This window comes from Sorex araneus, chromosome 1, assembly GCF_027595985.1.
Source record: "Sorex araneus isolate mSorAra2 chromosome 1, mSorAra2.pri, whole genome shotgun sequence".
In the NCBI taxonomy this organism is placed as follows: domain Eukaryota; kingdom Metazoa; phylum Chordata; class Mammalia; order Eulipotyphla; family Soricidae; genus Sorex; species Sorex araneus.
Window position 1 is genome coordinate 155187560 of NC_073302.1, and position 14389 is coordinate 155201948.

General features: G+C 38.7%; 1 protein-coding gene across 2 annotated transcripts in view; it reads right to left on the reverse strand.

Moving 5' to 3' along the window:
- AP3B1 (adaptor related protein complex 3 subunit beta 1) overlaps window positions 1–14389 on the reverse strand; it is a 225136-nt gene that overhangs the window by 18769 nt on the left and 191978 nt on the right. The window contains exons 24-26 of one of the 2 annotated variants that reach the window (XR_008627187.1): window positions 13814–13898; window positions 3124–3221; window positions 1429–1465 (exon numbers count right to left, since the gene is read on the reverse strand). Coding sequence is in view for 1 of the 2 variants with exons in the window: in XM_004613140.2 (XP_004613197.2) it covers window positions 3124–3221; window positions 13814–13898 (183 nt within the window). In the remaining variant the exon portion in view is untranslated. The remainder of the gene's footprint in view (window positions 1–1428; window positions 1466–3123; window positions 3222–13813; window positions 13899–14389) is intronic. The other variant, XM_004613140.2, reaches the window with a different exon arrangement.

A 14389-nucleotide genomic window follows, 5' to 3' on the forward strand; every position in this document is an offset into this window, starting at 1 on the left:
AGGAGACACTTTGGTATAAGCAATTGGGTTAAGTCTCTTACTTAATTAAAACTGTCTCTGGGAACCAAATTAAAAATTTTTTTTAAGTAAGAGAGATCATACAGTACAGCAATCACCCCACAGCTAGGTCATTAACTACCTTTGCAAGGCTCAAAACCCACAGCAATGCAAAAAGTCAGGCATTTGGTTAATGCTCACAATCTGAATGCTATTAATAATTTCAACATAAGGATAAATTAATCTTTTGTTTAGCACTTTGACTACCAACTTTATAAACATGCATGTGTAGTCTTGGAACCCTAAATGTAACAATTGGGAAGTTATGGATCAAACTATATATAGGAAATGAAGTCTCTTCTTTAAAAATATTAATCTACTATGTATATAAGACACATTCTTATTTAATATTGTATGTACATTTTAATTCTGTACAGATTCTGTATGAAAGTAGAAGGTGAAAGATTTATACGATCTGAAGAGAAACCAGAGTATCTGTATGAAAGTAGAACCCCAATTCTTTATTTTTCTTATAATGTTTCCGCTAAATCCTAATATATTTAATGCACTCCTTGAGTCTTAAAAATGGATGCCCTGTGAAATGAGATGCTAAGTATATAAATTCGTCTAATTTAAAGTAAAAAAAAAATAGGTTAGAGTTATCATATAATGTCACACCTAAATTTACTGGCCTCTTATGTGCCAGAAGTTTGTATTGATAAAATATGAGGGAACTGATTTTTTTTTTATTCTGATTTAGGACTTTCAGTTAGTGAGTCATTTCTAGGTAACTTTGGTGAAATGAACTAAGCTATTCCTAGGGCAGTATAACAAATACATGTGTAAAGTTGAGAATTGAGACCTTTATTACCAATCCAGCTGAAGTCTCTAACTAAAAAGAAGCCAGTGAAAAGACTCTCTAGACCTGCGGTAAATTTGCTAGCATCAAGTCCCCTATCAAAGACTGAATTCGGGAAGACAGAAAGAATGATACAGAAATGCCAAGAGACTCGCAGGGATTTACAAATACTTCATATAAACAAATTTTCAAATAGCTTTATTCAGAGTAGCCTTTCTGCTCTATTACACATAGCAAACAGCTGCCAGATTTATTCAGACAAATAATCAACAACCATAGAAGTAAAATGGCAGAAGAAAAAGGAATTTTGGCAACAACTCCGCAGAGAACCACAGCTGCTCTCCAAGCGCACCTCGCGGTTCTGTGTGACTGGTCAGGGAAAAACCCCTCAGTTTCACAGAGCACAAAACCCTGATCAAAATATCAAGGATTCTAAACCAGAGCTGAGTGAGAGAAAGAACCTACAATAACCTGCTGCTTTAGCTATCCTTTCGCTGCTCTTTTCAAAAAATAAATATCCCCTTAACAGTAGATGTGCCGATGCCGTATCCAGTCACTAGTGTACCACTCACCTTGGCTTGCCGAGCAGGTGTAAGGCAGAGAGGCAGGCTTTAGCCAGCAAAGGGTAAGAATAGCAAATTGTAAGAATCAATTCAATGTGTCATTAGAAAAATAAAATCACAAAGACGATTTTTTTTTAAACCTCTGTAGCAATAGTCAACTTCCAAGGAAAGCAAATGCAAATGCAAAGAAAAATTCAGTCCCTGATTTGTTTTTGTTTTTTTGCCACTTGGAGATGTTCAGGGTTCACTCCTGTCTCTGCACTCAGGAATTACTCCTGCAGGTACGTGGGGGACCATATGGGACTGAACCTAGGTTGGCAGTGTGCAAGGCAAGCGGCCTTCACGCTGTACTGTATCTCCAGCTCCCAGTCCCCAATTTTTTTAATTACTTAAAAGGTAAGCACAACAATGAATGGTTACCACTGACATGGTCACATGAGGTATTCTTTGTGGAATCTGTAACTACACTTTCTGACATTGTGGCTTGCAAAAAATTGTTTTTAAATAAACAAAAACCAAACCTTTGGCACTACCATGATGTGTGCACAAAACATACCTTTCACTGTAGATATGCCACTGGTGTGTGCTTAATATTTTAAAACTGGATGATAGCACATGACCTCAAGAGGAAGGTTTGATCACCACCCATGAGAAAAAAGGAACTGCCTAGATTAACATAAACTTTACAAACGTTGCTTACCATGTTATTCAAATGTACCTCAGCACTATTAAATGTTAACTTAAAAATGGCAAAATCACACAAAAACCTTATTTACGTAAGAAAAAATATCTTTTGAGGGGATTGGGGTTATATGGGGAGACCTCCCAAGCACTACTCAAGAGCCTGGGGGTTACTCCTGGTAATATCTGACCAACTGGGCCCAAGAGTTGAATGGCTCCAGCCCCGTGGTGCTGAAGGTCCACATGGGCACCTCTGGCAGTGCTCAGAGTTTTGGGTCTTCACCCGCAGAGCTGAAGAGTGGGGACATTTTTGGTGCTGGGGTCTGAATTTTGGTTCCCTTGCATACAGAGCAAGCACCCTTCATCTCTAAGTGAGCTCCTTAGTTCCAGGAGAAAATACTTCTATATTAGAAGGCATGCTTGGTTTGAGTGCAAGCCCATAACAGTACTACTTTCACTGTGCTGGAAATCTTTTCCAGGTACATATTTAAAATGTTTCAGCTCTGACTGAGGCTGACAACACGGCACTTCTGTAACACGGAATTAGGCCAAAAGAAATGGAGGCGTTTTAATGCTATAAATTAGGACTTATTTTGAAGGGTAGGGCATGCTAATGTGTTCAAGGAAAAATACATTAGTAGGACTGTTTTATAATGAAAGAAAATACAGAAACATAACATTTATAGTGGTAGGTTAGGAAAGTCCCAAATTCCTGGCGTTTTCACTGAAACAAAATACACGAGTACATTGTTAGGTTGATCAACCCTAACTCTCAGAATTGAAAAGTTGATTCAGGATCAATTTACTATTTTAAGGACATATTAAGCAATTTTCAGGTACACCAGGAATGCAGACAAACATGTACTCTTAAGGTCATTTTATAAAAGCAACGCATTAGCAAAAATTGGAAAATCATGCACTGACATGTGTTAATGGCTATGTATATATGGTAATTTGTTTTAGAAACCAGTCAGAAGAATGAACTGGGTTGACAATTTCTAGTAAACTGTAATAATCTCTCACCTTGCTCCTTCTTGAAATCTTTCTCGGACATGGCCACAGGTAGCAGCAGTTCTCCAACAGGTGGCTGGATATTGACAATGAAGCTGTCATCCTTCGTACTGAGGGGGAAAAAAAATCACACATCAAAGCTGACTAAATTTTCTTAGTGCAATAAAGTTAAACGCAATTAAAACGTGTGCTAGCATAAAAAGTATGACTTTCTAGGCTTAAATATAATTTAAAAAGGCTTGAAATTTTTTTAAACATTAATGCAGAGAAATACATTTGCTATCGCAACTGGAAAATGTATTTTTTTAAAACAAAAAACATGCAATTATGGTAAGCACAAATTTATGTATTTTTTAAAAAAAATGGGTGAGCAAGCAGCAAGCAAGCATCCACTGCTTCCAGAAGAACTCATGCAGCTTATAGAGTTGAAAGCTACATATAATATACAGAGAGTAAGTCTGTAAAGCAGGGCCAATGGATGGTGGTAGTTGTGGGACATCAGTAGTATTTTATCTTTATCTTGTATGCTTACGGTATATAAAATGAGATATGTTAGTCTTAAGTAGTTAAGATCTATGTCTTAAAAATACTAGGTGTTCATTTAAAAATCTTTGTTTTCATTTGTGTAACATGCTTACAATAGTAATTAGACCTTTACCATCACCAAAGTATTCAAGACCTTCCACTACTGTTATGTTGCTTTCAGTCTTTCTTTAGATTTTTCGAGGGGCGGGAAGTGCTCAGGGCTCACTCCTGACTCTGCATTCAGGAATCACTTCTGGTGGGGCCCAGGGGACCGTATGAAGTGCCAGGAACTGAACCTAGGTTGGCCACATGCAAGGCAAGTGCCCTACCTTACTGTTGTATTATCAATCCAGTCCATATAATATTGGTTGCTTAAATTTTAGTTGAATCCTTTATTTTTACTTTTGACTTTAAAAAATTAAGTCACTGTGAATTACAAAGTTACAAAGATATTTATGACAGAGTTTCAGGTGCACAATGTTCCAACACCAACCCTTTCACCAGAGTCTACTATATATATAATGATCACATATGTGTTAACAAAATAGCTATTCTTCAAACTTGCTTTCTTAAAACAGAATCATGAAGTTTCCAGCAGTGTTTTTCATTCACATTATTGATCAATATGTGGTAAAGTTATTATTTCAAATAAAGAATTTAGGAAAGACCAATCTGTTCTTCAATCACATGAAAAAGCAATACTTGAATGCCTTCATTTAATTTAAATTTCAAGATGTTCTCTGTAAAATTTTCACCAAGACAGTGAAAAAAATTGTAAAATCATGTGCTTAGAGATAGATTGACAAGCCTATCAGAAGTAAGTCTGGCTACAAATTGAGTAGAAGATCCAACTATTTCTTGACAAACGAACATTTATCATTTAATATACACATTTCTTAATACTAGTGATGGCTGATTCAGAGGCTTAAAAATGCTGTTAGACAATGTCAAAATGGCAATACTCCCCAAAGACTATACAGATTCAATGCAATCTCTATAAGGGTACCCATGACATTCTTCAAAGAAATTGATCAAACACTCCCGATATGGAACAAGAAGCCCCCATGAATAGCCAAAGCGATTCTTGGGAAAAAAAAAAAGATGGTGGGCATTACTTTCCCCAACTTCAAACTGTACCACAAAGTGGTAATAATTAAAACAGCATGGTATTGGAACAAAAACAGATCCACAGACCAGTGGAATAGGGTTGAACATCCTTACACATACCCTCAAAGATATGAGCATGTAATCTTTGGTAAGGGAGCAAGAGATACAAAATGGAGCAAGTTAAGTCTCTTTAACAAATGGTGCTGGCAAAACTGGACAGCTGCATGCAAAAAAATGGGCTCAGATCTCTACCTACCATCATGCACAAAAGTCAGATCAAGATGGATTAAAGACCTCAACATTAGCTTTTGCGGCCCCGCGAGAGATCGACCCCGGAGGCAACTGAACCACTTTGGACACGAGCGGCGCCCCCAAAATGCCTCCAAACTGTGTGCTCGGAGCTTCTGGCCCAGGCGCTGCCAGCGAGTGATGCAATTACCAAAAGAATTTTCCTTGGACTTCATATAGAAATCCAAAACCTAATATCTCTTGATTGTCAGCAACGTGTAAATGTTCCTTTTTTGGCAGGGCTTAACGTGGGGGGAAACTCCAAACAATAGTACTAAGTTTTTTGTTAAAGGGTAACAGATTGTAGCGATAGAATTTTAGGCAGAATTTTCCCTGGACTTTATATAGAAACCCAAAACCGCGCGGCCGCGGCAGCCTAATGTCATCTAATCATCAGCAATATGAAATGGTTCCTTTGTAATGGGTTGGACTTTGGGGGGACCATAATAGGGTTAAAGTTTGTAGCGACGTGTAATTTCTGGCTGTACTTTCCCTGGACTTTATACAGAAATTCAAAGCCGCGAGGCTGCTGCCATGGCCGCGCAACCTATTGTCATTTAATCATCACCAATATGAAATGGTTCCCTTTTAACGGGTCGGACTTTGGTGGGAAATCCTAACAAGAATAGTAAGTCTTTTGCTGAAATATTGAAGGCCACCAAAGTGGTAGCCATCTCTATAGACTGAACTAAGCCATATCCCCACGCCGGCTGAGAAGAAATATCCTTCTTTCTCGGGAAGAAACGCGGCGTGGCGTTAACCATAGTATGATGTCCATTAAGCTGACACGGACCTGGTGGCGTGGGAATCGGATACAAGGGAATAAATTATTATGTACTTGGAACAGCGGGACGCTGGTGGAATCTTGAGCCGGGGCCGATACCAGCGTATTACTTTTGGTTCCAGAAACTGCTTGCAGACATTCTACCAGGCTATCAACTAAGCCAGAGCCCCACGCCGGCTGATGACGAGAAATAACCATCTCTTTTGGTTAGTTTTCCCTTTGTCAGGCAGCGTGGTGATTACTAAACGGGCGTGATCTCAGTGGCGCGGGACGAGGGGGGAAAAAAATAGAAAAGTTATGTAACAAACAGCGGGACTCAATATCTCTACATTCTCAGCAATGGAGAACCATCAAATGCTTCCTTGACAGTGGGACTGTCTTCTCTTTTTTGGGGGGAAACCCTAGCAACAATAGTGAATTATGTGTTGAAACATGGACTGTAACCAAGATAAAGCGTAAACGAAGTGAAAGTTATCACTTACAAGGGCGGGGACTGGGGGGGCGGGAGGGGGCGGGAGGTATAATGGGGCGGTTGGTGATGGAATATGGGCACGGGTGAAGGGAAGGGTGTTTGAGTACTGTATAACTGACATAATCCTGAGAACTTTGTAACCCTCCACATGGTGATTCAATAAAATTTAAATTAAAAAAAAAAAAAGGACCTCAACATTAGACCAGAATCCATAAGGTACACTGAAGAAAAGGTCAGCAAAACCCACTACGACACTGAAGCTAAAGGTATCTTCAAGGACAAAATGCCATTGACCAAACAAGTGGAAATAGGGATAAGCAAATGGGACTATCTTAAACTAAGAGGTTTCTGCACCTCAAAAGAAACAGTGACCTGAATACAAAGACAGTCTACAGAATGGGAAAGGATATTCACCCAATACCCTTCCCCCATAAAGGGTTAATATCAAGGATATCTACAAGAAGAAAACATCCAATCCCATCAGAAAACGGGGCAATGAAATGAACAGAAACTTTCTCAAAGAAGAAAACCGAATGGCAAAGGCAAGAAAAAATGCTCTTCACTTATCATCAGACAGATGCAGATCAAAACAACTATGAGATACCATCTCACACCACAGAGACTGGCACACATCCAAAAGAACAAAAACAACCGGTGTTGGTGTGGATGCAGGGATAAAGGGACTCTCCTTCACCGATGGGGGGAATCCCGATTGGTCCAGCCTTTCTGGAAAACAATATGGATGTTTCTCAAAAAACTAGAAATCGAGCTCCCACTTGGCCCAGCAATACCTCTTCTGGGAATATATCCCAAAGATGCAAAAAAGTACAGTAGAAATGACATCTGCACTTGTATGTTTATTGCAGCACTATTTACAATAGCCAGAATCTGTGAAAAACCCAAGTGCCTGAGAATAGATGACTGGTTAAAGAAACTTTGGTATATCTACACAATGGAATACTATACAGTGGTTAGAAAAAAAAATAAAATCATGAAATTTGCATATAAGTTGATCAACATGGAGAGTATCATGCTAAATAAAACATGAGAGTCAGAGAGAGAGGGACAGATATAGAATGACTGCACTCATTTATGGAATATAAAGTAACATAATAGGAGACTAACACCTAAGGACAGTAGAAATAAGGGTCAGGAGGACTGCCCCTTGGCTTGGAAGCCGATCTCACATCCTGAGGGAAAAGATAGCTGGTATGGAGAAAGGAACACTAAGTAAATGATGGTTGGAAGGATTGCTCAGGATAGTAGATGTGTGCTAAAAGTAGAACAGGGACCTAAGATGATGGCTGCTTGATACCTGTATTGGAAACCATAACACCCAGAAGGATAGAGAGAGTAAGAAAGAGGGAATGTGCCTGCCACAGAGAGGGGGTGAGAAAGAGTGGGGGGGGGGAGGGATACTGGGAACATTGGTGGTGGAGAATAGGCACTGGTGGAGGGATGGGTACTTGAACACTGTCCGACTAGAATGCAATCATGAAAGTTTGTAAGTCTGTAACTGCATCTCACAGTGATTCATTAAAATTAAAAAAAAATGCTGCTAGAAGTCCATATTTCTCTTTCATGCTACCATTTCTAGTGTATTGCTTTCATCCTCATGGCTGTTGGAGCTACTACATCTGGGGGAACACTTTTATATTCCATTAAAGAAGAATGGTGATAAGACAGAGTGAAAAATGGAAAAAATCTGTTCCTTTTCTTTTTTAAAATGAAGATCGCAAAATTTTCCTGAAAGTTCCTCCAAATGACCCCTACTTCTATCCACAAACTGGATCTCAAGGAGGGTGGAAAAGTAGTTAAGGAAATGGTGGGGTATATGGGTAAGAGGAATCAAACATTAGGTTGAAATATCTCACTGACTGGAGGGAAAGGGACAAATAATATGAAAGAAGGAAAAAAAAATCAACTTTTTTTCTCCAGCTAGTCCATATTGTAGGCTGCCTTATCTTTTTGTTTTGTTTTATTTTGGATTACCAACATACAGCATTTCTAAGACAAGCTAACAAATTTGGTTTAGATATTAATTCAACAAACATTTTTTGGAAACAAAATTGATCACAGATATTACACGACAACGTGGGGATTTCAGACACATGAGACTGGACCTTGGAGATGGCAAGTACTGTGGCAGAGGAAAAGAGTTCCATTGTGTTTATATTCAATTATGGTAAATGCCATGTTACAAGCAAGTAGAAAGCATTACAGTCCCGGGAACAGGGACCAATTCACTGGAATGAGGTGAAGGTAAATTTGTTTCCAAGAGCAGGGAGACAGTGTTCCTATGCATTCCGGGAATGGGAAGCTGAGAAAGCGAGATTAGTCAGGAGTCTAATTTAATCATCGAGGAAAGGTTTTTTTAAGCACTGATGTACTTTAGTTAATCCTTTGAGTGATCTTCAAAGGAAGCTTTTGTTTCCCCAATTAACTGATGAGAGGCTGTACATATTTATATGCGTTTGATATAACATGCCTTTATAATATATTTATACCTATATAAATAAAACCACACTATCTAATGATGCTTCCTAGAGTGGCAGAATTGAGGATGAGAAGCCAAAGCAAGAGTATAGCAAGTAGGACGACTGCCTTGAATGTGGCTGAACCAGGTTCAATCCCTGGCACCACTTAGTCCCCTGACCTCCATCAGGAATGATCTCTGAACAGAGTCTGAAGAAAGTCCTGAACACAGCTAGGTATGGCCCAAAAAATAAACCAAACAAACAAAAAGAAACACCTCAAAAAAACAAAAACAGAATGGGGAAGATAAAGTCATTTCACAGCTCAAGGAGAGGTCTGGCAACACTTGGTAGGAAATTCCTTTGAACATTCTAATATGAACAACTGGGGAGGAGGACAATATACTCCCTAAGAGAAGTTTTGGAGGGTAAGCAAAATGATTTGACTTTAATCAGATTACATTTTTGAGTATGACTGACATGCCCAAGAACAGATATTTAGCAGATAATTGGGAACACAAATGAAGCACCAGGAAAGAGATCAAGAGATCAAGGCAGTACTGTATGAGGTTGGGAGTCACTAAAATGGTACAGCGAAGAGCTAAAGCTTTATAAGTATGAAAGACGATGAAGAAAAGAGGCTATTCCAATCTGGGGAAGACCTACATCAAATAAGGAGAGAAGATTGGGCAGGAGTGCTCAGGGAGGGGCTGGAGGGATAGCACGGCGAGTAGGGCATTTGCCTTGCACGAGGCCGACCCAGATTTGATCCTCAGCATCCCACATGGCCCCCGGAGTACTGCCAGGAGAAATTCCTGAGTGCAGAGTCAGGAGTAACTCTTGTGCGTCACCGAGTGTGACCCCATAAAAAAAGAGTATTCAGGGAGAGAAGTAGACGGGCAAGGGAGAGTGTACAGCAGCTAAGGCACTCGCCCTGTACATGGCTGACCTGGGTTTAATCTCCAGCACCCCATGTGGTCCTCTGAGCTCAATAGGAGTGATCCCCAAACCCAGAGCCAGGAGGAAACCCTGAGCACCACTGGGTATAGCCCCCAAACCAGGTGGTAAATAAAAGGCTGAGGGGGAAAAAGACAAGGAGGAGGCAAGAATCAAGGTGAGCTGATAGAACAAGGCCGTAGAGATGCTAAACGAGGACCAAGGACGGGATTTACAGCACTAGATCCTTCTGAATGGAACACCCCTTGATGCAGCTGCATCCTTCTTTCTTTTTTGGTTTTTGAGCCACACCTGGCAATGCTGGGGATGCAACCTGGAGTTCCAGCCTGCCACACTATCTCCTTTACCCCTACGGTAGCAAAGCAAAAGTGATTAACACAGCCAAGAATTGTGGGTAGAACCCCTGAGGGATGAGTCTATGGCTGATGTCATAAAAAACTAAGTCACATTAAGAAACATGTAAAGGTGGGGCTCAGTGGGCCTAGCGCATGCTGGAATGGCATGGTCCTCCGAGCCCTAATGAAAGTGACACTGCACAAAGGGGCAGGAGTAGCCGCTGACCAGTGCCTGATGTGGGACCTTTCCCAAATCTACACATAAAGGGAGTTGGACATAAAGCTATGTTACTAATGGAAGTATGCACTTAAAAAAAAAAGGCTTGGAAACCACTGGGTTAAATTACAGATACTTGAGCCAGAGAGATAGTATAGTGGGTAGGGTGCTTGCTTTGCACATGGCCGACCCAGGTCTGGTTCCCGGCATCCCACATGGTCCCCCAACCTCTGAGAGCAGAGACAGGAGTGACCCCTGAGCATCATTGGCTGCAGCCCCAAACTCCCAAAATAAAATAAATTATATGTACTAAACTATCTTTATTCATGCTTTTCATTTGTTAAAGAGATGAAATGACTTGTCTTCCAAATACTGAAACCACATATTTTAAAGGTGTCTAGCATGATGTCCAGGGAGAAAAGTAAGCAGATAAAGAGGGAAGGGAAATTTGCCTGCTAGGGAAGCCATAGGAGTCCTGTGCATGAAACATGCAGAGGTTTAAGCATGCAGAGGATAAAGGGAACAAGACCTTAGAGATACTAAAATGTCCCCTTACCAACTAGCACAGAGCACAGACATGTGTTCAGAACTGTGTCTGTAACAACTGTAACTTTGGTACGTGCGAATGAGAAGTATTATTATGGGTCTTTGCTTCCCTGCGGAGCTGACTGGAGTGTGGAGTTTCTGCAGTGGATGAGACATCACTGGTTCTGTGTACACACAAGCCGGGAGGCAGGGAAGCCCAACACTACTCACCACCAAAAGCAGGATGCCTTTACCCTCGAGTCAAGGAGACTTGCGAGAATATTTCTTCTCTTGGATTGAACTTCATTTCATCTCATCTCTGACTGCCCTTGTCTTTCCCCCATAAACTTTAGGCAAGTAAGTTCACAATGCAATTGGTAGGCCTCCGATGAAGACAAAATGTGCATACTGCCTGCTTCTAGGGGTAAGGTTGGGAAACTGGGGGCTGGGAGTAACTCTTTAATTCCCTCCTGAAGGCCTATCTGTCTTACCTTAATTTTTCGATTCATCTGTTCACTGTTTGATATTCTGCCAGATTTGCTCTTATCATGGTAGTAGTTTTCTCCCATGAGTGTTCTGCTCTGTAGGTTTTATTTTCTCTGTTATTCTTTATCTGCTCCCATTTGCTTTCTAACTGCCAATAATTCTTCACAATTTTTGGTCAGCTAATAGCATTCTTTCCCCCCTCCCTGTGGTCATTCTCTGTCAAATCAAGTACTTTCTAACATTTTAATGGATTTTGGGCAAAAAAGAGGGGTGGATGCTAGTGCTCAGCTCTCTGATCTGAACCAAACTATTTTATACTAATTAGTAAGCTGAAATGTGCTGATAACAGTATGGACAGGACCTGTTCTTGCACTACATTCACTCTTACACACTCCCCCAGCCCAGGTTCCACTTTATCTTTTAGGCAGATATATTTATATTATGCACATTTCCAACAATCTCCAATTTAATCAAGGACTTAATTTGAAGATCGTTTAAAATGCAAAGTAAAAAAGAGATGGGATTCACTCACTAAGTAGGCATGTAAATATATATGTATATATTTCTAGCAATATTTACGTATCATATAGCTATAACGATATAGGATTAACCTAGAATCTAGAGGCTAAAGGAGAAAGGTTTTCATGCTTGTTCTTTTGAATACATAAAAATGCACCTGGAATGCTAACATCCCATTTTTTAGCATTTCTTAAGGCTTATCAATATGCTCTTATTACCCATAATTTTATGTATTGATTTATATCATGTATTTTGAGGCAAAAACATTCAACATCAGCCATTCTTGCCTTTCTCCCCCTTTTATTGAACTACCAAAACTAATACAGCACATCACTAAGCAAAAAGTGCTATTTACTATGCAAAAGGTGTAGCCAGTGATTGGCATATAAGACCAATTGATCTACCCATTACCACTATCTCCCTACCCCCACTAGCGCTACTATGAAGCTATTGATTTAAACACTGTCGATCGGTTTCCATTTTCTGATTTTGGGCAGGCCAATTAAGAAAGTGAGTAATTGTGATTACACTGCTTCAGGATCAATTATATTTGATGTAAGACAAAGTGTTCTTTTTGGAACACACAAAAAATAATTTTTGATCTAGGAAGCTTAATAAAATCCAAAATAACTTACACCTCACATATACCAAACATATACTAAAGTAAATAATGCTTATAACAGCAAAGGTTAATTTTCTATGTAAAATAAATGAACCATTGTGCTCAAATATGTTTAATGGAAAAATTCTGAAAAACTTGTTTAAACATACTCCTCAACCTAAAAAAAAAAAAAAGCCTTCTTATTACACATTTACCTCTCATGGGGTTATTATTAAAACAAAATTATAAATCCTGTCCAAAGCCCTACTGGAGAAATCTTTGCAATAAAAACATATTAAAAATTAACCCATTTCATTGTTAGAAATACAAAAGCCTCTTTATATAAACAGGTAAGAAAAAACACATCTATTTTATGTTCTTAATTTTGTCCTGACTTGGTGCATGAACTCTGTCATTGGGTTCACATTGTCAAAATCATTAAAATGAATATACCTCTGGTATGGAGGCAAATCTATTTAGAGTAATGTTACTCATAGTCTTGTGCTCAGTAATATTGATCTGTGTTGTTTGTCTAATAGAAAAATAATAAACAATTACTAGACAATGTTGGGAAAAGTAATCAGTTTTTATATATCACTAATATAGCAGACCTCCCAAAACATAAAGGCGATCATCTGCATAAAATCAATGTGTTATGCTACATTGCTTATATTCATCACTGCAGGATCTCAGAAATAAATGGTACAATATCAGGCCAGAATTACTGGTAAACTGAAAAGGTATAAGAAAATAGAAAGTCTCACTGTATTTAACCTATTAACTTATTTTAAGATGTCTATTTCCTAAATTGTAGCCTTTTGTCATAACAAATTGTCATAACTTAGCAACAAATTATTTAAATTAAATATCTCAATTCTTTTTGGACTAGAAACAAATCAACTTTAAAAGAAAAAATCATATCCAATGACAGAAAAGTGAATTCAAGAATCATTCTAAAGATGCATTACTAGTTGGCTAATAGTTTCATAGAAAAATATAGAAAACATTATATAAAACAGTGGCAATGACAAAATATAACTCCAGAAAGGCTTTATCATTAGTATTCACAAAAATCCCCAGTACATTACAGTAAAAAATATAGGTATGAAGTTTTTTATTTCTGCTACATTTTTCACCACCATACTAAAATTAAAAGAATTACTCAGCAGTAGCTTCTTATTTTAGCCAACAAACTACGAATTTCAACCACACATAGTAGATTTTAATGGCAAGTGTGCAAGAAATACTAAAAATATTAACCTGCGCAATGATTCCATGGCAGTCAAAACACTGGCAAAGAAAAGCAAGTTTATTGAAAGGCTTTGTCTCTCACAGACAAATGTGGCTGAAGGTTTAGTTTTTGGCTGACGGTCCTTTGTCAGTATTATAAAACACAGAACTAGCGAACTTACCATAACTGGAAACTGGCAGTCTGAGTGGAATCACAGAAGTCAATACCCATTGAAACGGTAATGGATCCCTCAGGCTCAAGAGATTCTAGGAAATAAGATAATTTAGACATAAAACATGGAGGATGTGAAGAAGTGGCAAACTAAATAATGGAAATGTAGGTAACATTTGTAGGTTTCTTGGTCGGTTTAATTTGTTGGTTAAAACAGCCATATTAAATGATGGCTAGAAGAATAACTCCAAACTAAGAATATTAAAGTCAGAAAATAATTTACTATTCGACATCTTTTCTATAATCTATTATTACATAATATAATTTTATTATTCTATATCTTTCCCACAGCATCATTGCAAATCTGTGTATTTCACTGAACATACTGTTTGGGAAACATACCTCATCCTGAGAAAGTCATATTTATGCCCTTGTCTTTGTAGGTAAGAGGTGGGGGAGGGGGAATGTGTTTGCAACAACTATAATGGACTTGGGCTGCTTCAGAGAAGTGATATGGCAAAAGAAACTGACTACTATTGATATGAAAAAGAAAAATTTAAATAATGTTTCAAATTTACACTGAATA